A 24,472-nucleotide genomic window follows, 5' to 3' on the forward strand; every position below is an offset into this window, starting at 1 on the left:
ATTAACCGCTAGAGCGTCAAAAGTTACCTACCGCAGCTTTAAAACACCTAAAACAAAAAATTGCATTTTATTTATTTATTTTTTTTTACAAGGAAAAGGCTTTTTAGTGACATTCTTAAAACATCAACTCAGTTTTTTTTAAAGAGAATGTAAATAACTTTTATATTGTTAGTAAATCAGGGTTTTGTTAATCTCAATTGGCATTGCATTAAATATTTTGCCCCCACAACGAAAACAGAGTTTCGATCATAAAACTAAGCATTTAAATGACTAAGACAAATTATTTGGATATACAGAGTGACAACTGATATGTACAGTATATGCATTTTATATAAGTTTATTGTTAAAGATATTATTGATTTACATTATAAGCTATCAGAATTTAATCTTACTTTGTGAAAAATATGTAACAAAAATATAGTAACAAATACTAAGATGTTCTGAAATCATCATCTTTTTATTTAATACATTTTGCAATGGAAAATATTGCATTTTGACTATATAAGGCTAATGGTCCTCATTGTATAAAACAGTCTTGTTGCTGCACCTCCCCAAATCTCTCTCTCTCTCTCTCTCTTCCACTCACTCAGACTCTCATTCTCTCGCTCAGCATCTTCTCATCCAGACAGGGAATTTTTGCTGACAAGGAAACAAGCTTTTGCACCGTAGTCCAACTTTCAATCTTCATGGTTCTGAAGCACTCCTCTCTTCATTGTTCAGTCTCCCTTTGAAGATGAAAGCAGAAGCCTGAAGACAGGACATCTCTTGAGTTGGATCTTTGTGCTGGCTTTGTTTGCTGCTTTGGAGAGGAGGTTTCTGTAGTTCACACTTACAAATGACCTCTTAAGTTGTTGGACATGCTGTAGGGGTCTTTGGATCCACGTTCAAATCCGAGATGATGTGCTAACTGTGCAAACATCAGGAGTGGAAATCCTTTAGGATGAGAATCTTAAACAAGCCCAGCAGTCTGAAGATAATGGCTATGGTGAGATCTTCACTGCAGAAAGTGATGCTTTTTCTACAACACATCCAAAGAATGGCTGTCACGTCACCCCGTTATCAGAAATTGTGCAAGGTAAAAGAGTTATACTTTGTTTATATGAATGTGAATTTTATTCAGATCTGTTGAGGAATGTGTGTGCATTTGGGCTCTCAGATTCTCAGTCTTTTAGAGGTGTTCGGTAGCATCACAAGAAATTTAAAAAGTGCATTAACCAAGATTTCAAATGCAATGATATATTGCAAGCAGAAGGAACTTTTACAGTTCATTGATTGACTTCATCTGGAACCTTGTCCAGAAAGCCACAGTTGTTTATTCTCTAAACAGGTATTGTATTTTTTTCATGAATTATACAGACATTTGCATCTCAAACTTTAATCTCTTTAAAAAGCCAGTTCTCTACCAGGAGTGGGGATTGAACCCACAAGGACATTTCGTCCATTGGATCTTAAGTCCAACGCCTTAACCACTCGGCCAATTACACCGAAATTAGTGCATCAGTGACATTATATAGATGTTTGGCTACTCTGAACAATACACTCTCTGTAAAAAAAAGGTACAAAAGTTGTCACTGGGTTGGTACCTTTTCAAAAGGCAAACCTTTGTACCTAAAGAGTCCATATTGGTAGCATAAAGGTGCATATTAGTAAAAAGTGTACGTAGTGTTATCTTCACAAGGCATTTTTCTAATGTATTTCATCAATTAAATAAAGAAATATTTCGATAATTAATTTTATGTTTCAGTAGGAACTTATGCTGACCGTTTTGATCGCTTACTATCTGAAGCAGGGTTGTCCTGAAGGACCTGAGCCCCACAGAGTTTTGTTCCAGTCCTGCTCTAATACAAATACCACATAGTTTTCAAATAAGCCTGAATGACTTTATAAGTTGGATCAAGTGTGTTTGATTAGGATTGTATCTATACTCTGCAGGGCTCCGAACTGGAGTTTGACACCCCGATTTAAAGTCTTGTCAATAACACAGAAATGAGTGCATTGGTCGCATTATATATATACATTTTTGACTCCTCTGAACAACACTGATAAGTCAGCAATGTTTCTCATAATGCCATCTCATCACAACATGATGAGTTATATCAGCAGAGAAGTACCAGCAGTACTTCTCACTATACTTCACAGAGAAGATTACTTGATTTCATTGAAAACTGTTCAAACCCACAAGGACATTTGTCCAGTGGATCTTAAGACCAATGCCTTAACCCCTCTGCCATCCTGATCCCACTTGCAGAGTCTTTTCTTCTACGGTTTCAAGAAGACTGTTGTTCACAGAGAGATATTGCATTATGCAAACTTGCAGCTGGCACCATGTCTATGAGACAGCAAGAATATTAATGCATAGACATTTATAAACTTCTTCTTAATGTCTTCCTCACCACAAGTGTGCCAGGCTCTGATTTCTCCGACTAAAAGCAAGCTTTATTGCTTATCTCAAAGATGCCAAGTTTCACAACTCTTTGGAAAGACTAAGGATTTGTTATATTTATTAGGTACGTCTCTAAAAGCCTTTTGTACGCTTTTATAAACATTTTAATTGAGCCTTATAGTGTGGTCTCTACTTGGAATAAATGGATTAAGGATGAACAAAAAAAAAAAAATAATAAGTTGTCTCTTAAACTGCTTGAACTCTCTTGCCTGTTAAAGGGTAATGAGTTGAGAAATCAACATTTACTTGAGCTTTTGATATATCAGAGGTTATCTTACTAAAAGAATATTGTTATAGTGAGGGTATGTTTAGGATAAGGATTGAGTTTAGGTTGGATTACACAGCTCAATAAACCAACTACTATAGTCACATAATTAGCAACACCGACCTCAAAACCGAGGTAGAAAATGATCCGTTGGACTTGGAGTTGATTCATTAAATGAACGAATCAGATTGTTTTAATGATTCATTTAAATGACTCATAAGAGTCATTTGATCTTGAATCAGACTACCCAGCTAACAAAAACGAGTTGTCAGAACGTTTTACTAACAATTCCCTTAAGTTATGAAAATGTTATTTTCGGAATGTGTTGTACATGCTGAGAACGGCAAGTTTTTCTAATGTATCGAGAATATTTTTTGTGGGGGTTTTTTCAAACGTTCCAGAAACATTCCATCCTACCATTTTAAAAACGTTACGAAAACGTCATTATTGAATGTTCTTTAAATGTTTAAAATTAGCATTTTTTTAATGTATTAGGAACGCTTTTTCTAGGTTTATGTGAACGTTATAGAAACATTCCATTATATCATCTTGAAAACGTTATGAAAATGTTATTAGGGAATGTTCGTTAAATATTTGAAATGTGCTTTTTTTATGTATTAGGAACGTTTTTTGTTGGTTTATGTGAACGTTATAGAAAACACTCCATTCTATCATCTTGAAAACATTACGACAATGTATTTTAACTATGAAAACATTATAAGACTGGGGACGAACACTTAGAGTCTCTTGAGATTGGTTTGAATTGGTGCAATTTCATCTTCTGCATGCTGTTATTTCTCCTCAGGACATTCAGACAGATGTTGATACCCAGAAACATTATGTCAGGAACATTTTTTTTCTAACATTTACATAACTTTTACATAATGTTAGTGAAAGTAATGGGAACGTTCCCTGTTAGCTGGGTAGACAGATCACACTGTCTTTGTTGTTGTTTTTTTATTATAGTGCTTTTATGGCTAGGCTGATACAATAAAATAACTGGATCGATTGTAATACATTATCAGCTTTCAAATATTAACCAAGGATTTTTACAGTTCTATTAATGAATTAACTTTCCACATACAGTCTGATAAGGGTTAGACATTTGTACAACCTCATTAAGGCATGCACACAAAATTAAATCTGATCGAGCTATTTCATGTTTTTAGGATTGTTAGTAGTACTAATTAGGATGAGTGTCATTTTCCTTCATCTTTCCCATCCCCTCTTGTTAGCAGAACACATATTAATGCATTTCAGCATAATAAGCAAAGCATCCATCCAGCATAATGACTTTCCTTGGCTGTATAGCATCACTTTGACCCAAAACTAGAGAGCTACATTTTTCTGAGATAAACCAATCAGTCATTATGTCTGTGGAGGCTTTAAGGAAACTGTCACCATAAATTGAAGTTTTATGGGTAGGAATTACTGTTGAAGGCAGGTGAGGTGTGTGCAATTTGAGGTTATAGCCTACTTTATTTTGTAAGTAGGTGTTCTGTCAACCACAAATGTGTTTTGGAACCTGATTATTAGTCATGCATTTTCCAGATTTTGTGACCTTGCTTTAAAGGAATAGTTCACCCAAAAATTAAAATTTGCTAAAAATGTACTGACATTCAGGCCATCTAAATTTGAGTAAGTCTGAGATTATTTCTTTATGGGAAGAGATTTAGAGAAATGTAGCATTAACACTACTTGTTCACTAATTGATCCTCTGCAGTGAATGGGTGCCGTAAGATTGAGAGTCCAAATAGCTGATTAAAACATCACAATAATCCATAAGTAATCCACACCACTGCAGTCCAGTCTTGTAAAATGGAAAGCTGCAGGTTTAATAAACAAATGCAATAAAAAAATTGACTCTCATTCTGACGGCACCCATTCAATGCAGAAGACCCATTGGCGAGTAATGTAATGTTAAATTTCCCCAAATCTGTTCTGATGAAGAAACAAACTCACCTATATCTTGAACGGCCTGAGTAAATTTTCAGGAAGTGTACATTTCTGAGTGGACTATTCCTTTAAACAGTTATAGAGGCAGAATCATTTTCTCTTAATTTAAGTCCTATTTATAGGCCACACAGACCAAGGGGACAAACACTTAGAGTCTCTTGAGATTGGTTTGAATTGGTGCAATTTCATCTTCTGCATGCTGTTATTTCTCCTCAGGACATTCAGACAGATGTTGATACCCAGACTGATCTTTCTAAAAGGGCTCTGGGGGGTCAGATCCCGGATACCATGGCACAAGAGCTTGATAAGTTTGGAGATCTGGACCACATTCAGATAGCCTCGAGGAGGTTTGTGCAATATTTCCAGCAATATAAACAAACGTAAACCTCCAATGTCCTGAACTTTCCTTCAAACTGCCATGTTCTTTCAGAGAGTGTTTCGAGGCCAGTGTGGAGAAATGGACAGGACTCATAGCCATCCTTGAAGAGCTTTGGTTCTGGGTAAAGCTGAAAGATGAAGAGCTGACAAGGCAGAGGCCGGTGGGAGAAGATGTACATACTTTACTGCAGAAACGAGGCTACTGCACGGTCAGTCACGGTCACACAGTGTGTGTGTGTGTGTGTGTGTGTTCACAGGTTAAACTAAGAAAGGCATCTCAGATTTTAAGGACCATTAAACCTCACTATTATGAGAGCTAAACACTTACAGTCCATTCTGAGTCATGTAGTCATACTAGTTATCAGAGGTGTCAAGTAACGAAGTACAAATACTTCGTTACTGTACTTAAGTAGAAATTTGGGGTATCTATACTTTACTTGAGTAATTATTTTTCAGCCGACTTTTTACTTCTACTCCTTACATTTTCACGCAAGTATCTGTACTTTCTACTCCTTACATTTTAAAAAATAGCTTCGTTACTGCTATTTCATTCCGGATTGTTATCGTTCAGAGAGAGAGAAAGAAAAAAAACCTATCCAGATAAATCGCGCCATCAGGATGGAGTGAATTTGATTGTGGTTGGATGAGATACACATATACCTTTCCGACACCCTATTGGTCCATACGCGATCCATCACATCTGCACATGACACAAGTCACATCACACTGCATAGACAGTTTTGGGTTCGTTTATCAAAAAATATATTTCTTAAAAGTAGGTTGGAACCAGTAGTATCCGATCGCCTCAGAGTCAGTCCGCTTAAATTTCAAATGAAACCGGCGTCAGTCCGGTCTCCTCCCGTCTTTCAGCGCGCTCTTCAATCCGCAGACCGCGGTGGAGCAGCGCGAGCTCAGACAGAGACAGAGGACACAAGGTGTGTGTTTACCGATAGATTGTTAGAATATCTGTATCTGTGAAGTTCTTTGTCATAAATACAGTTTACTAAAGGTCACGATCAAGCGGTTTCTCCTCTACTGTAAAGTTTCCTTACACTTATTTAAATATACTTAATTTAATCATACGTACTTTATACATACACTGCTGTGCAAAAGTCTTAGGCAGTATTTTCACTTAAAAGAATGGTGTTCGGCCAGTTATTTATATATTTTGCTGTAGAGTGTCAGTATAAAATATCAGTTTACATTTCCAAACATTCATTTTGCCATTGTCAAACTGCTTGATTACTGCACTAGATTATTATTAAAATTAATGGCAAACTACTGTCCTACTGACACATTGCAGCAAAAGATATAAATAACTGGCTTAAAACCCTTTTTTTGGGGTGAAAACACTATTCTTTCTTTTCCATAAGACTTTTGCACAGTACTGTATTTTAAAAACGAGATTGTTGCTACTTTATAAAGAATGAGCATACAGTCATTCACAGAACTGATTTAAGACAGTGACAGACAGCACTCATCTTAACTAAATATCAGAGTGAGTGACAGAGATACAGTAGAAACATTATGTGTACTTTTGTATTAAATAATGACCCAGATTGTGAAATACATTTATTAGCCTTAGATTAAGGGAAGCACAACTTGGGAAATGAGAGCATCCAAGGTGAAAGCTATGGATTTATTTTAAATATTTGTAATGTTCTTTAATGTTATCCATATTTTTTTTTGTAGTTCTTTTTTTTTTTAAGTATCGGTTCAGGCACGTTGAGGCGCCAGTACCATTTTAAAAGTATCGAAAAGGCACTGGACCCTACTTAAAAGTTATTATTTATTTCTCACTACTGGCTCATTTGCCAAATGGGTGCTTTCTCTTCGTCCTCCACAAATTAAGCTACTGTAGGTAGTTGGGTAGTGAGACGTTTTAATAAATTATCGTTTGCGATTGATGACACAAATGACAATGTTGTGATATCTAGGCTATAGAGCATCACAGTCCCACCCACAGCTGGTGCCGGAACTAAAAATTCAATGCAATTTCTGCATTGACATTTGGGGTATAAGCCGTTAAAATGTAACCATACATGGTAGACTTAAAACCAGCTACGGCTGTACTAAGCGACAGTATATGCTCATATAAACGTAAAAAGATCATGGGGCACTAACCTTGTTTTGATCTAAATGCCTTTTATTCGCGATGTCTTGGCTAAGTACTTCATTACCCACAATCCTGAACAATCCCACAATCCCACAGTGATGCATCTGATTGGTGGAGCTCGTATAATCGTCTGGTTAAACCCCTCGAAGGTCCGTGAAGATTGAAGATCATTAATAAAAAAATAAAATAAAATAAAAACCTGTGTTGCGTTTTTGCACGGTAGACTTATCAGTGCAATCATCATCTCCTTGGCTGCCATTGAGAGTTTGGCAGGGAGGTTGGTAACTTTAGTTATCATTATCGTCCACTTTAGCTAGGCTACTGTAGCCTCCATATGAAATGAGTCATATCAAGCATTTTATAATATCACTGTCAAAACAATATTTAGCCTAGACATACCTTTTTGTGCATTTACTGAACATTTGTGTAATGGCAACGACATGTGTTGACAACTGAGCGGTGATTGCAGTCAGATACAAAGCACTGCACCATTGCTGACTTTATCGTTAACCACTTTCACACACGCACACAATATATAATTACTGCACATTCACTATATAAAATAAAATTCACTGGAGGAAAAAGTTTGCGCGAGCGGGCGTCATCAGATTTGGATGTCGCTCAAAAGGCTCGTTGCCTCGTTCTCAGTTGTGGCTTCAGTCTAATTCAATGGGGCGCGGTGGTTTATGGGATGAGTAGTTCCTGCGCTCGAAATGAAAATATGTACACAGTCTTGTACCTTTTGAATTTTGGATTTTGTCTTAATTTTTTCACTTGAAATGATATGTTATATGCTTATGAGTTCAGCCGTAGCTGGTTATCCTCACACATGCTCTAAAACTCTTTAGATACGGATTTTTCCGAAAGTGAATGGGAGAAATGAATGGGAAAATAATTATAATAATTTTTATTGTAAATAGTCAACCACACAAGAGTAATTGTTTCTTAGCCTGCACCAATGTTCTTGTCCATTGCCCTCACAGAGTCCTGCAGCTAAGCTTGGATGTACATTTACATTCCATTCAAGGTTATTGATGACATGCCTCTGAAGTTTGACTTTTTGCACCATGACAATACTTATTGGCAACTAGTCATCATATCTCTAGCTCTTTAATGTATTTGCATTGTACTAAAATGAGTTCATTTTCAATGGGCATATATGTGGCTGAAACAGGTAGCCTAGTGCATCCCAAACTTTTCAACATGAACATTTTAATATAACATTATAGTCATTATGGCCTTTAGAAAAATGTTTTTTTAGGAGGTGGGGTAGTGCACAATAGGCCCCTGTGGCACGGCCCAAGCTTTTGTTCTTAATGGCATTTTTTTCCTTACATTACTTTTACTTTTATACTTTAAGTAGTTTTTTAAACCAGTACTTTTACACTTTTACTTGAGTAAAAAGCTTGAGTTGATACTTCAACTTCTACAAAAGTCTTTTTAAAACCTAGTATCTATACTTCTACTTGAGTAATTTATGCCAGTACTTTTGACACCACTGCTAGTTATACATAATGTCTTAAAATCTTCCACTTTGTACCCAGCACCTCCTCCTGTGCATGAACAGGCATCTTGCAGTCATTTGATAATATAGACTTTTCTACTCTAATAAAAAGATACAATACAAAATAACTAAACCCCTTGATTACTGTTCCTCAAACAGAAGCTGTGATATAATTTTGTTTGTTATTGCTCTGCTGAATTATTGATGTCCTTTAGATGCACAGCACCGTTTATCGTTGCCCTTTTTGTATTTACTGCATTAATACAATGCATCGTTTACATCAGTTGTAATAAGTCTGTCTTGACAAACATACCTCCCATAATAATAGCAGTAAAAAACATTATAAATTAATTGTATATATAGTGGTGGTTAAACAGTATTTTACAGTAATTTATTCCACATATAAATTTGTATATGCTTATTAGAGTCTACAGCTCATTATTGCATGTGGTTTGTGGGTCTAGCTTTAACAGTTAAAAACCAGACAGGATTCATCAAAAGTTTTCCTGACCACAAAACATATTCCATCTGGTTCAATGATTCTGTTTCTCAGTTTGTCACTGTCAGCTTAGCTGATGTTGGGTTTATACATTGCTTTCTGATTGCTTTTCGAGTAATTATATCTCCACTTCTAAACTGTCTGGAATGAGATGTAATGACTGTCTAGCTTTATCTGTGTGATTTAGTTTAAAGTCACACCTCTGCATCTTTAATGTGTTGTTCGACACAGGCCTTGCACAGCGAGTTGACTGGATGGAGACAGGATATGAATCAGACATGTCTGCCTCCGGCAGTTCATCCTACAACAATAGAAGTCCAGAGCAATATAGAGATGGCTTCAGGTAAGAGACTGCTATATACCTCCCAGAGGAATATTTTATTATAGCGGGTCTTCTTACATAGTACAGGAATTCTCAGTTATGTTTCATATAAGTATCAACATACTCATACAGCAAAGCTCAGATAATTTGGTCTTGGGAGAATTGGATAAGAAAAAAAGAGTTCATGTTGAAATCTTTTGATTGCAGGCTTTGATGTCTTGGCAAATCTCTGCACAGTTTGAAACATTGTTAAGATTTCTTCTTAAACTCTGGAGGGGCCAGATGTGAGATTTATTTATTTTTTTCTCGGGAGAAACATCTTAGAAGCAAAATTAATTATATTACTGCGTATGAGAGATAATTCATATATTACAGAGGTCTTATTTGAGGTTTTTCTTTTATATAGGCAGTGTTTTTTTAAACAAAAAAAAAAAATTTATACAACATGCAATGCACAACATTTCTTTATGTATATACACTACCCTTTAAAAAAAATTGAGGTCAGTAATATCTTATTTAAAATTTTTATTAATTTAATGTAAAATATACATTTTCAGCAGCCATTCAATCACTACCATTCAAAATTTTGAAATCTGTAAGATTTTTCAATGTTTATGAAAGAAGTCTCTTATATATAATATTATTACAATTTAAAATAGCCATTTTTACTTCAGTATATTTTAAAATGTTATTCTGTGATGCAATACTGAATTTTCCGCATCATCATTTTTCCGCGTCACGATACTTCAGAAATCATTTTAACATGATGATTTGCTGCTGAAAAAATATTTATTATTATCCATGTGTATATATATATATATATATATGTTCTTTTTTTTTTAGGATTTTTACTTTTGTTAAATTTAATGCATTTCTGCTGAATAAAAGTATTAATTTATTTTTATTTCTTAAACCTTTGAGTGGTAGCATACGTTAAACTCTGTTGTCCTCTGTTGAACACACTTTGTTGCTGTGATAGATTTCACCAGTCAGTCTGGTTTTGTCCTCAATTGTCTGTTTCTATTAAAGATGCCACCAAGTGTCACATTTAATGTATATTGTCTTTCTGATGTAAATGGTCATCTCCTGGATTCACACACTAATTTTATATTACACCTTTCATTTCTGGAGGTCATAATTTTAGTCTATAGCATCGTTGCTGCTTGATTTATGTGTCTGAAATGGCTCAGTGGACAGAAAAAACCTTATAGGAGTGAAAAGTGAGAGAGTGCTGAAGGGTCCGGATGTAAATCTGAGCTGGATTTATAGCAGCTGATCGCAGAGGAAATATTAGATTTCAGAGTAAAGAGCAATAAAGAGTCACGCTAAGTGCTGGTCCACTGTGGTTAGGACTGGGACTCTTAACTACCAAAATATTCACTCCTGGAAAACCCAGTCTACATGCATACTTACAAAGAGTCTTAGTACATTGAGCATAGTACACAGCTACTCAATTAAATTTATTTAAAGCTGCGGTAGGGAACTTTTGACCCTCTAGCGGTTAATAAACAGAACTGCTTGCGTCTTGCGGAAGAACATCGTAGCCGGAACTACTTCTCTCTGTTTATGTCTATGAAGAATCACAAAGGTACTGGTTTATTCCGCCGCGGTACCCCCGAAGCAATCTAAAATAGTCCGAATATAAACACTTATTATAGGTGTACCCTAGTGATTCAGGACAAGCTAAAAACACGGTTTGGAAAATGGATTCATGGTGTACTCGCTTATTATATACATTTTTCTACATTTTGAACACAAACAAAGTTACGGACCGCAGCTCAAAAAGTGAAATTTAAACAGCGATCGTGCTATGTCTGTAATCATATCTTGAGGAGATGCTTGAATTTACTGATGTTATTTACTGTAATCCCAAATAGCACACACACATCTGCAAGATGTCTATTAAAAGATTCCAGATTTCATCTGGAAAGTATCTGCTGTGTACAAACATCTGACAGACATCTTCCAGATGTCAGTTTTACATACATTTTAAATCATAAGCTTCTTAAAGACATCTTCTTAAGATCTATTTGACTTTTAATATTCCTATAGATGTATTGCAGATGAGCATAACTCAAAAAAAAAAAAAATACATCTTGCAGATGAAAATTCAGATGTCAAATAGACATCTCCGTGATGTGCATGTGCTGTGAAGGACGTCATCATGATATGCAGAAACCCACAGATCGCTACAAAAAGATGCAAGAGTAGGGATTAAATAATCAGTTCAAAATGAGATGATGACTCGTTTGAGATAATTTGATTAAAGCTGCCTTTTATTTTCAGCGTTGAGCGTCCAGGAGGAGAAGATTCGTCAGCTGGCTCAAGTGGTTCAGGACCAGGCCTTCGAGGTCCAGCAGCACTGGGAGCGGTTCAGTGCCCAGGCCACCAGCTGGACGCACGAGCTTGACTGGGCTCTGGGGAAACTCCAGGACCTCCAGCAAGCCATGAACCAACTGGACCTCGGCCTGGCTGAGATGGAGAATGAGAGCTGGCACTCTGAGGAACACAGCATGGACAACTGTGTGCTGGAGAACGTGGAAAATATTGTGAGTAAAAAAAAAAAAACTGTTAGTTAATGCAATTACTTAAAGCTACTAATAATGAGCAATCCATTTCTTACTGTATTTATTAATCAGGTCCAATAAATATTGTAACATTACAATTTTTTGATTTTGAATTAGTAAATAAATACTGAAATCTACATTTAGAAATAATCAGTAATTAAAATGAACAAATTAATTTTCATTGTTAATTTCTTTCATATTTTTTTCTGAATGAGTAGCATATAGTTTTCCTATTTCTTGTTTCACAATTGTTCTTCAAAATTTGTAATGCCTGATTTCAAGTTAAGCTTAAAAATATAAGCCAGATTTTGTGTTTTTGTTTTGTTTTTAGGAATTTTGCTCTATTTTAAACTCTGTTTTTATATGTTTTTTAAGACATGCTTTACTGCTCAATAATTATGCATATGCAACGTGATATCATGATAATACGTGTGTATTTTTACGTTAAAATGTGGTTCTACCACACGTACATTTACTTACGTTTTAATGCACATGAAAACGTACCACTTAGACGTATTTGTAGCAGTAAAACGTACAAAATGTACGTTTTGATTGTGAGATCAGGCTTGTATATAATAAGCATCTATTTGAGAATATTAAAAGTTGCTATACCATTGAGAGAAGAGAGAAAATGTACTCTTGTACTACATATATCAGTGTGTTCACTCTCTAGTCTTCACTTTATTCCAGTTTGACCTCCACAGACTTAAAACTGTATAATGCACTTTGATATGTGACAGATAGCTCATCCCTCATGTCTCATGTGATGATCAAATATGAAATTTTCTTTGTAATTTTAGCCTTGAATAGAATAAGGCAGATCCAGTGAAAGATCAGACTCAGATTTGACTGTGCAAGGGCATTTCAATAAATATGTCAGCGAGCCGTCTCGTGTGAGTAAATTCATCTGTTTGATTGAACGGTTACTACAGGTCAGATTAGGTAGAGGACTGCATGCACACAAGGCCATCAGACTATAGCTCATACAACATCAAACATCAGGGTCAAGAAGGAGTTGCATTGGCTAAACTTTGAGATGTGCAGTAACACTGTCTGAATAAATATACTCATATGAAAGTAATCATTTGATCACCCTCAGGTTATGACTTTGTTTCTTCATCTGAACAGATTTTGAGAAATGTAACATAACATCACTTGCTCACCAATTGATCATTTGCAGTGAATGGGTGCCGTCAGAATGAGAGTCCAAACAGCTGATAAAAACATCAAAATAATCCACATGAAATCCACACCACTCAAATCCATCAATTAAGACTGCATGTTTGTAATAAACATTTTCATCATTAAGAAGTTTACAACTTCACGCGGTTGCTTCTGGTTAAAATAAAACTCCTCTATCCAAAATATGGAAAAGTCATCTCGTCTGAATCAGAAGAGATATATGCACAGACAAAAACAGGTCAAGATAACTGTATTGTGAGAGGACAACAGGTGATGGACTTTTTCACTGGAGGAAGTGTGTATTTAAAGTTAGAGGTTAAAAGTTAAAATGCCTTAATGTTGGATTTGTTTCTTACACTTAACTGATGGACTGGAGTGCTGTGGATTATTGTGATGTTTTTATCAGCTGTTTGGACTCTCATTCTGACGGCACCCATTCACTACACAGTATCCATTGCAGAGCAAGTGATCCAATGCCGAATTACTACAAATTAAGAAACAAACTCATCTCCATCTTGGATCGCCTGAGGAGTACATTTCAGCTATTTTTATTGCTTTAATTCTGTCATTTGCATATCGAAGGCCAACATTATAGATTATTTAATACTTCAGGTTTATAATATTTCCTAGTAGCCCACATAATATCTATAAAGATTGCAATTTGTGCTACATGGTAACTGATCATTTGAGCCGGCTGGCATCACACTCTGAAAGGCTCATAAGATGCATTTCAAACCCCAGCGTTGACTTTGAAGAATCGATTATTTTTAATCATGCATTAGGATCACTGAAACCACACGGAGTCCAGTCTGTTTTTGATTGCTGCTTTATATCGTAGCTTGATGAGTGTGTGACTGTCATGTTGTTTTGAGGATCCTGTGGGCAGAAATATTGACCCTCGGTATCGATCTGGGCAGCTGGAGAACATAGATAATTAAGCTGCTACCTGCCCAATGACACCCTTGGGCCTTATTTCACCAACACCTCATCAAACCACAGACAGGCTGCTGCCAACTCATTTTTGGAGTGCGAACAACAACATTTTTCACTCCAAGTGAGCATCTTGGGTTTTCATGTAATAGTTTTATTAATGTAACTGAAGGAGGTTCACCATTTGTGCTGTTGGGATCTGGCATTGTCTGTCACACTAGATGAAAAGGGCACTCATTATATTTTGGCAGAGATGTGTCTCCACAGACTCTTGAAGACAGACGTGTTGGATAATAAGCATCTGGTCATTTCTGAAGTGAAGTACCAGCGATTACTTTCTCATATCCTCAGAACAATGTCTTTATTTTTTTCCAGACTGCCCCCTGCTTAGTCATCTCATAGGAGGAAAGAGCCTTTAAAGCACTGTAATTTCCCTCTGATCTGAGCTATCATTATGTCTCCATTCGATCAGTGCATTATGAACTGATAGCACAGTAAGATGTTAGGCATCATTTTTTATCTTGCCATCTGTTGTAGTCATAATCTTTCAGTCTTGATTGTTTGAGAATATTTTTCTTTTTCTAAATCTTATCAGGGGATTGTGGGTAATCAGCATCAGCAGTTGCAATGCTCCCAAACAGATAAGAGACATTTCTCCCATGACTTCTTGTCTGGTAAGTTGGACACGTTTTTTATGCATTCATCAGTATTCCCAAATAGTCATAGAAAATCTTTATAATTCAAAAATGGTGATTTTTAGCCCTGTGAATTTATTAAAAGTAACTGTAGTGAATACACTGCCGTTCAAATGTTTGGGGTCGTTAGATTTTTCTTTCAGCAAGGATGCAATAAAATTGATTTTAAAAAATGACTGTAAAGACATTTTTAATGTTTCTAAAGATTTCCATTTCAAATAAATGCTGTTCTTTTCTATTCATAGAAGAAAAATAATTATCGTGTTTTACAAAAAAATGTTAAGCAGTACAACTGTTGTCAGCTTTGATAATAATAATACATGTTTCTTGAGTAGCAAATCAGCATATCAGAATGATTTCTGAAGGATCACGTGACTCTGAAAACTGAAGTAATGATGCTGAAAATACAGCTGCGCATCCCAGAAATAAATTACATTTTAAAATATACTTTCATTTCTAATAATATTTTCAAATGCAATCATTTCTACTGTATTTTTGATCAAATAAATGAACATAAGAAATCTCTTTCAAAAACAATACAAAATCCCAAGCCTTTGAATGGTAATGTACATTTGTTTGATTTATTTAATTGGCTAGAAATGGCTCATTTGGAGAGCAATTTCCCATTAAAAAAATATGTATTCAGTCAGCTGAAAAAAGTTCTGAAAAATCACTGGTCAAAAAGTGGGGAAACTCTGATTTGTCACAAATATTTTTCATTTGTTCCACTATACAATAAAAAACTTTGTTGGGTGAAAGTTATTCAAATGTCGTGACTTTATCTTTGAAACCTTCTGTCTCCCAACCAGTTTCCGTTCAGTTCCCTTGGCAAAGAGCTGTTTTTCATAACGGCGTCCCTTATTATATCAAGTGAGTTTTGTTTCATGCGTTCTCATCTCTGTTATGACACCTCATGCACTTCGTGTGATTTCCCATGTGCTCAGTTTTGCATCCGAATGAAGTCATCCAACAAATCTTCATCTATTTGCAGTCACCCTTACTAAAATGTATAACAATAATTTCCTTCAGAAATCATTCTAGTATGCTGATTATTGTTATTACAAATGATGAGACCAGTTGTGCCACTTATTATAATTTTTTCATTCGTTGATGAATAGAAAGTCGAAAACGACAGCATGTGTTAGAATTTTTTTCAACATTATAAATGTCTTTAATTTCACTCTAGATTAATTGAATGCATCCTTATGGAATAAAAGGACTCTTTCAAATAAGTGTGTCTCCAAATCTTTCTGGCAGTTTTATTCATGCACTTGACAGACACCAAAATAAATTTTCTATTAAGGTGAACTGATGTTTAATTCTTATTAATTATCTTTCAGTCATGAGCAGCAGACCACCTCGTGGGATCATCCAGAGATGACACAGCTATTTCAGTCAATGGGTTTGTTCTTGTTCCAGTCAATCTTTTTTTTAAGTGTTCTGTCTTTCTCTCTGTGCATTTCACTAAACATTCAAAATGTGCAATATGCATGCTTTCTTAAATTTTCCTCATTATCTGAACTCGAGAACGTTTCTTACTAGTAATATTTACATCCAGCTTTCATGTTTCACCCTTGATATGCAGCCGATCTGAGCCATGTGCGTTTCTCTGCTTACCGCACAGCGATGAAGAGCCGCCGGCTACAGAAAGCCCTCTGCTGTGAGTGATAACTTTTACTTTCCTGATAAAAACAGTTCAATGGTTCTTCTGTTGGGGGTTTTGTACTAAATATCACACTTGTGTGGACATTTATCAGTGCATTGCTAATTACTGTCAATGTGGAAAAACCCTTCATCACTTCTCACTTGAAATGACTTTTGGAAGTAAACAGATTACTGCAGAAGACAAAGGCAATTTTAACTCGAGCAATCTTGAGCTCTATCTGTTAATTTTGTCAGGACGTTTCTGGTTGTCTAACTATCTGAAGCTGGAGTTTTGAGAGCATTAGAGCCAGAAAGCCACCCGCTGACAGCATTAGTACAGTTCAAGCTGTGCAGAAACAGCCATCAGTCAGGTTAGCCGGATGGTGTTTTTGGTAACAGCAGCCGATTTTTGCTTCATATCTTCAGATGTGGGTAATGTTGAGAAAGGCTAGTTGTTGAAATGTATAATTGGTTGCAAATCTGATGAATGCTGATAAGAAATATAATTTTTTGCTGACTTTTCATTACGGCATTTTCATTATACAGCAACGGATGAGTTACGCTCCGGTGACTTTCATTAAAATGCACTGAATGGAATTCATTGTGGAGACTGAAATGAGTGGAGATGAAATCTGTCTGTCTGTTTTAGTGGACCTTTTGGAGCTCAGCATCGCCCAGAGTGTGTTTGATCAACACAAACTCGTGCATAATGCACAGCTCCTGGAGATTCCAGGCATCATAAACTGTCTCTGCACAATCTACTGTGAGCTTCAGCAGATGCATCCGGATCTGGTTAATGTGCCTCTGTGTGTGGATCTGTGTCTCAACTGGTTGCTTAAAGTCTATGACAGGTCTGTATGGGTTTAATCTTTAATACAGTGACCCTTAAACATATTTAGACACTTAAAGGAATAGTTCACCTAATATACATTTTTGTTGACATTTTTCTCACCCTCAGACCATCCTAGATGTAGATTATTTTTGTATTTTTCTGAACAGATTTTGAGAAATTTAACATTACTGCAGTGAATGGGTGCCGTCAGAATGAGAGTTCAAACATCTGATAAAAACATCACAATAATCCACACCTCTCTGGTCCAGTCTTGAGAGCTAAAAGCTGCATGTTTAATAAACAAATCAAAAAACAAATTTAATAAACAAATGGACTCCCATTCTGACGGCACCCATTTACTGCAAAGGGGGAAATTGGTGAGCATTCTCCAAATGAAGAAACAAACTCATTTACATCTCAGGTGGGCCGAGGGCGAATACATTTTCAACAAATTTTAATTGATTGGGTAACTATTCCTACTAGGTAACACTTAAAACTGTATTAATGCATCCAATAACTAAATATTTGTCATTTATTAAATAAAGTTGAAAGAAAGAAAGTGTCATTTATTTCCCAGCATAATCACACACAAAAAAATTGCTTTAAAATGATAAAACAAAAGATATACTGTTTAAAAAACAACAACACTTTTGGTCACAGTTTTGTCAATAGGGGAAAAAAAGCTTATATCTTTATATTTTTTATATCTAATAAAATGTTTTTTTTTTTTTATATATTTTTATATCTAATATTTTTTATAATGCAATGATGTTATATACCGTTTTTAAATCTGAATAAATTTCCCAATGCTTTTTAGTGCCACTAAATGTATGTCTCATGACCTCTAAACTATTCCATTCAGTCTCCTCTCTAATGGCTGTTCTCATACATATTTGATGTAATGCTTTTTGTTAATTTCTTTTGCAGGCCTAAAGCAATCTCTATTATTGCCAAGAGGACAAGCTGACACAAAACTGATTAGTAAAGACATAACCAGTGTTATTCCCCAAGATAATATATAATAAGCAATTTAATCATTGCATTAGAGTAAGTGTAGCCAGAATTCAGTGTGTTTATCGCTGCAACTAACATCCCGGTTTTGTTTGCACAACAAATGTTTTTTAAAGCAAACGGAAAAATAAACGGCATAGAAAAGTAGTTTAATATCAAAAACCCCTGTTCAGATTGAATTGATACTTTCTCACTTTCTCACTTTTTTATTTCTTTTTTTAATAGTGACAGAAGTGGAAAAGTTCAAACGTTGTCCATGAAGATCGGCTTGTTTTCTCTTTCAAAAGGACCTCTAAAGGATAAGTACAAATGCAAGTGCTTTGATACTGAATAAACGTGGCATAAAATAGTCTAATCCTGCCCTCAATTTAGAAATGAATTAAATTATGTCGTGAAACCCTGGCTTCTTTGCTTCGCTTTAATGTCTGTGCACAATTTCACTGCAAACTTTGATCTAGGTGACTCAAGCCTACTGGGAATTGAATGCAACACTGTCCTTGCTGTGACTCCTACAAGGACATGTATAAATCAGATCTGAAGTCTAAAATCATATCGCTGCTGCTGTCCTCCACAGATCTGTTCGCTGAGGTGGCCGGCGCTGCAGGCGTCTGTAACCAGAGACAGCTGGCGTTACTGCTACACAACAGCATCCAGATCCCACACCAGCTCGGGGAGGCCGCAGCGTTCGGAGGGGGTAACATGGAGCCCAGTGTCCGGAGCTGCTTTCAGTATGTGAGTTAACACTACTGTAGGCTAAAAAACTACATAATGAGATATCTCTCTTCATATCTTTGGATCAGGTCAAATTAAGACCTGTGAGTATCCTGACAACTGGTGTTATTTCAGCATTATTTATAGTTTTATTCATAGTTTGAAAAAGCTTTTTTTCAGCTATCATTTTAATTTTAGCATTTTTTTGGTAATTTTTTGTTCTATTGTTTTGTTAATTCTACTTTTGGTTTGTTTTATTTAATTATAGCTAGTCATTTAAGTGATCCAACTTGGATATATTTCAGTAAGTTGCTTGGCACTGAGATTAAATCGAGGTCAGATTGTTCTATTTATTTAGATTTAGTTTTATTTTGAATTTGAATTAGCTTTTATTTTTTTATGATCAGTTGTCATGAAGTCATTGTATGTCCTTTTGCAGTATTTTTTTTCTATTGAGGTTTAATTTACTTTAGTTTTAGTTCTGATTAATTTTAATTTAACTGTAGCTTTAACCTAAACTTATTTCTGTAAACTGACAAATTATTAAAGATCAAACTGTGGTCTAATGGAGAAGAATTAGTCTGATTTGTATTATGAGAACCAGTGTTTAGTTATTTTAATATTTTTATAGACTATTATGTGTTATTTTTGAATTAGCTTTATATTTTCAGTTATCAGTTTTAATGAATTTGTTATGTGCTTTCGTCATTTTGAAAGAGGAGTTTTAAACATTACTATACAGGTTTCAATTACTTTAATTTCCATTTTAGTTTTAGATTCAGTTCTGTTTTAGTTTTTATTTATTTCCATTAAGTTATTTTAGTGCTTCAACCTAAACTTATTTCATAAACTTATTTTGGTTGTCTAATATTTGCATTTAATTTGATTATAGCTTTATTTCAATTAGCAAAATGTTATAATATATTTATTTGACAAGCTTGCTGAGAATTTGAAATATCAACATTTTAAAATCAAACATTTTCAAAAGCATGCACTTAAAAATCATATTCTTACTATATATATATATATATATATATTCCATTGGACCTTCATTATATGAACAGAACAAACTACTTTATTTACTGATTAAGTGTAAAAAAAAAAGACAAGGTTTAATAAAAATTCTTACATGCAATTTAATGAACAGGATTGTATGATACATAATTCAGGTGTGTGAGACATTATGTATTCCTAAAGGACGCTGCTGAAGGCATGCTCAGATTTGTTTATTTGGGGATAGGGGCTCATCATTACACTTGACTGAGTTTTGACATATAAATAAATGATGAGCTCAGTTCTAAGAGTGGCAGGCCTGTCAGGGGATTTACATCGCCACATTCAGACGCTTAGCGCTCGGTTCGACAGCTGACGCACAAGCTACCGAGAGATTTTTAAATGAAATCCACTTGATTTGTGTGCACGCTTTCCCATACTATCACATGATGGAGTGCTTTATGATGTGAACCACATCCGCTGGTGTAATGGAGTATTTATGAATCCCTTCAGCTCCCCTCTTCAGCCGTCCTGGACGGAGCCTCCAATACTTCTCTGTTTCACTTGGGTCACAGTGGAGCTCTTTTCATTTAATGTTGCATGTAATGAAAAACTCTTGATAGTCCTGCTTTAACTGGCCCGCTGTAATTGATGCATAACAGTAGCAGCAGTTTTAATGTCACGGGGAGACACAAATAATCACAATTGGGCCCATTTGCTTCACTTTAAAGTTGCTAATGGATCCCTTGCCCTCGGGCTAATAAGGTTGTGATGGGATATTATAGTTTTTGGAGAGTAGTTGAATACGCTTCTAAAATGATAAATAGACCATCTGAGTGCTTTTAGACTCAGACGGCTCCATTATAGTGTGTCGTGCAGTGCATTGTGGTTATGAATGAATGGTTTGTCTGTCGTCTGGGGTTCAGGTGGGCCGTGATGATGTCATTGAGGTACAGCAGTTTGTGGACTGGATGCATTTGGAGCCGCAGTCGATGGTCTGGTTGCCCGTCCTTCATAGAGTCGCCGCTGCAGAGACCGCCAAACATCAGGCCAAATGCAACATCTGTAAGGAGTGTCCCATGGTGGGCTTCAGGTAAATAAAGTGAAGGAGCTCTTAAAATGTCATTTTCTTCAGCAAAGGAGGTGCGCAATCTTTAGACAGTGGTATTTATCTACCTAAAAATAGCGTTTTAGCTATTGAAAGCCATTATTATATAATGGCTTTCAATAATATAATATAATATATCATAATATATAATGCATCTAAACATAATTTTAATAACGTGAAATGTGATTTAATCATTTAATTATTTTTAACAATGAACATTATAATTAAATATACAGTATAAACAGTGTTGACATAAAATTGTATAACAATATATACTATTAAAATAAATGAAATAATAAATAACAGTAATCACTTTTATTATTATTATTATTATTATTATTATTATTATTATTAACGTTATTATTGTTATTTATTATTTCATTTTTAATGGTATATTTTGTGTTAGAGTTTTATGTCAGCACTGTTTATATATTTAATCATAATGTTCATTGTAAAAAAATTATTCAATCACAAATTACACGGTTTTAAAATTATGTTCAGACACATTCCACTATGTGTATAATAATAATAATAAAAGTAAAAGTCTTTATTATTATTATTATTATTATTATTATTATTATATACATTATTAATAAAAAACAATGATAAAAATATTTTTACTTTTATTATTATTATACACATAGTGGAATGTGTCTAAACATAATTTAAAAACCCTGACATTTGTTATTTAATTTTTTTTACAATAAACATGATAATTAAATATATAAACAGTGTTGAAATATACCGTTCTATAACAAAATATACTATTCAAATAAATAAATCAATAAATTAAAACATGCAATTTTTCCCTTAAACTGAGATGTCATGCATATCTTATCTAACAGTTCTCAGTCCAGAGAACAGGATATTTATGCATTTGTTTTAAAAGATTAAGTAATGGTTCACCAATGTGTATCTTATTTGTGTGGACAGTGTCATAAAAGTCAAGTCACATTTAATGATATTGCACTTTATACAATACAGACTGTTTCAGAGAAGCTTCACAGTAAACTACAGGAAAATAAATATAATTCCTAAATTATGAAACAAATTCAAAAGAAGGTATAATCAGCTCTTCAGAAGACAATAGTGTTAGTTCAGTGTTGATTCTGTTTAGTGTCAGGGTGGTGAAGTGCACAGCTGTCGCAGTGTTAAACATCTGTTAATCCTGTAGGTATCGAAGTCTGAAACACTTCAACTACAACGTGTGCCAGACATGTTTTTTCTCGGGAAGGATTTCCAAGGACTATCATCTCAGCTATCCAATGGTGGAGTACTGCACACCTGTGAGCATCTGGAAGACGCTTGTGTTTGGTTGTGTTTTCATTTGTGGTGAATGCTTCAAAAATAAGGGAGGGAATAGTGCACCCTAAATAATGTGGAAAATATTTTATTCATTCATTTTTATACATTGTTTTATAAAGTTTTTTTTTATTATTATTTAGAAATATTTTAACTACAATTAATAACTATATATATATATATATATATATATATTTATTTATTTATTTATTTTTTGAATATAATAATATTACATATCTACTTTATTGTGGGTGTATGTGCAGGTGCATTAATAATTTAATTTTATTTTTATTTTTTTCTTCTGATTTTTCCAAGCCTAAACACTCCACCTCCTGCCACTGTAATTCTTCATGCACAACAGAACATGTCCCTACTGCCTCTCTGTTACAGACCACCTCAGGAGAAGATGTGCGTGACTTCACCAAGGTGCTGAAAAACAAGTTCCGCTCAAAGAAGTACTTCACCAAACACCCTCGGCTCGGCTACCTGCCCGTGCAGACCATCCTGGAGGAAGAGCATTTAGAGACGTGAGTTTTCCTAGTGGAAACGTTCAAGATCTTTTTGCGATCTCCAGATTTTTATCGGCCTATAATTCTTGTTTACAAAGTGCAAGTATAAACCGTGTTTTACTTCATATTTTTAAGTCTTGGTAATGTGACTACTTCCTGTCATCGCTCAGCCTCATGGGAATCATGTTTGTTAGCTTCTGTTTTGCTGAGGAGTTCATTAATTACTAAAGGTCTATTCATGTGTCACTCGAATGCTGGAACAGATACGAGGCCGTTCATTCATGTAATTCCAGAGCTGCTGCTTTAACATCAACACACATATGCTGCTTTCCTCTCGCAGATGTGAATTTAATTACAAAAGCAATCAGGTGTCTGATTGTGGGGGAAACGAAGAGACAGGACATTTATCATGTTCTCGAGAGTCTTTAATATTGAAATAAACCAGCTGTTCACATTGACTGTTGTAATGTCAGAGCACAGACAATAGTAGTTTTTAGTTGAGTGTCTTTATGACGTGTCCAGATTCATTATGTGAGTGACTGAATATGGGTGTTTTGTCAACTACAGTTGCTTTTGTCCTTTTAAAACTAAAATTGAACATGCTAATTATAAATTCCATTTATTTTTGCAACTTTATAGATTATTTTCATGTTTTGCAATAGTCTGTATTGTCCCAGACCCAGCTGTTTAATGTTAAACTATGAAAATCCATAATATATATATATATATATATATATATATATATATATATATATATATATACATATATACACACACATATACATATATACATATATACATATATACACATATACACACACACACACACACATATATATATATATATATATATATATATATATATATATATATATATATATATATATATGTATGTATGTATATATTAGTGCAGTTATCACAAATGTATATTTATTAGATGATTTTATTTTATTTTGCACAACCTATAGCTATCCCTTTCCATTGCAATCAGCATTTTTTTTATTTTTTTTTATTTTATTTTATATAATTTATTATTATCTTTTCTTTAAAATGATGAGTACCCCTCACTTATGGTGTCATTTCCACCACAATCAATAATTATTATTAATTTTTTTCTCTCACACAAATTATAACTATCTGTCAGTTATGGTGAAATTTAATTTAATTACTGAAGTACTGAAATTCTTCAAAGATTATTCAACAAGAAAACATACACATGAGATGAATTATGAGACACGATGATGTGAATGGAAAATCACTTGTGTATCACTGAATAAAGCAATAAGTATTTTTAATGCTATTATTATTTATGTAATAAATGTCCAAAAATGATTAAAATTCATAATGGTTCAGGAAAAAGCTTTTTGAATTGATTTCTTGTGATGCATATAAACTTTTGGCCCTTTTTAGTAGACATATTGAAGTAGTGTAAGTGTGAAAAGTTCACAAGGCCATGTGATACTGCCCATGTGTGGTCGTTGACAGCTATGATATTCTCTCACTCT

At 34.6% G+C, this 24,472-nt stretch overlaps 1 protein-coding gene across 1 annotated transcript; it reads left to right on the forward strand.

The window, feature by feature from the left end:
- Positions 1–650: 650 nt before the first annotated feature.
- LOC128031519 (utrophin-like) lies at positions 651–22,989 on the forward strand. Its single transcript, XM_052619814.1, has 15 exons — positions 651–1,075; positions 4,881–5,011; positions 5,095–5,251; positions 9,393–9,504; positions 11,770–12,032; positions 14,758–14,836; positions 15,667–15,727; positions 16,198–16,259; positions 16,443–16,517; positions 17,151–17,352; positions 18,570–18,655; positions 18,919–19,076; positions 20,975–21,141; positions 22,331–22,442; positions 22,849–22,989. Exons 1-15 carry the CDS (start codon positions 941–943, stop codon positions 22,987–22,989), a joined length of 1,941 nt encoding a protein of 646 aa, XP_052475774.1. The 5' UTR covers positions 651–940.
- The last annotated feature ends 1,483 nt before the right edge of the window (positions 22,990–24,472 follow it).

Source organism: Carassius gibelio, chromosome A17 (genome assembly GCF_023724105.1).
Source record: "Carassius gibelio isolate Cgi1373 ecotype wild population from Czech Republic chromosome A17, carGib1.2-hapl.c, whole genome shotgun sequence".
Classification (NCBI taxonomy): Eukaryota; Metazoa; Chordata; class Actinopteri; order Cypriniformes; family Cyprinidae; genus Carassius; species Carassius gibelio.

Excerpts from the sequence above, each read along its gene's own strand:
- LOC128031519 (XM_052619814.1), top strand. The coding sequence starts at position 941 with ATGAGAATCTTAAACAAGCCCAGCAGTCTGAAGATAATGGCTATGGTG. Across the intron at positions 5,012-5,094 it reads ATTCAGATAGCCTCGAGGAG|AGAGTGTTTCGAGGCCAGTG; the intron begins GTTTGTGCAATA and ends ATGTTCTTTCAG. Across the intron at positions 16,260-16,442 it reads ACAGCTATTTCAGTCAATGG|CCGATCTGAGCCATGTGCGT; the intron begins GTTTGTTCTTGT and ends CTTGATATGCAG.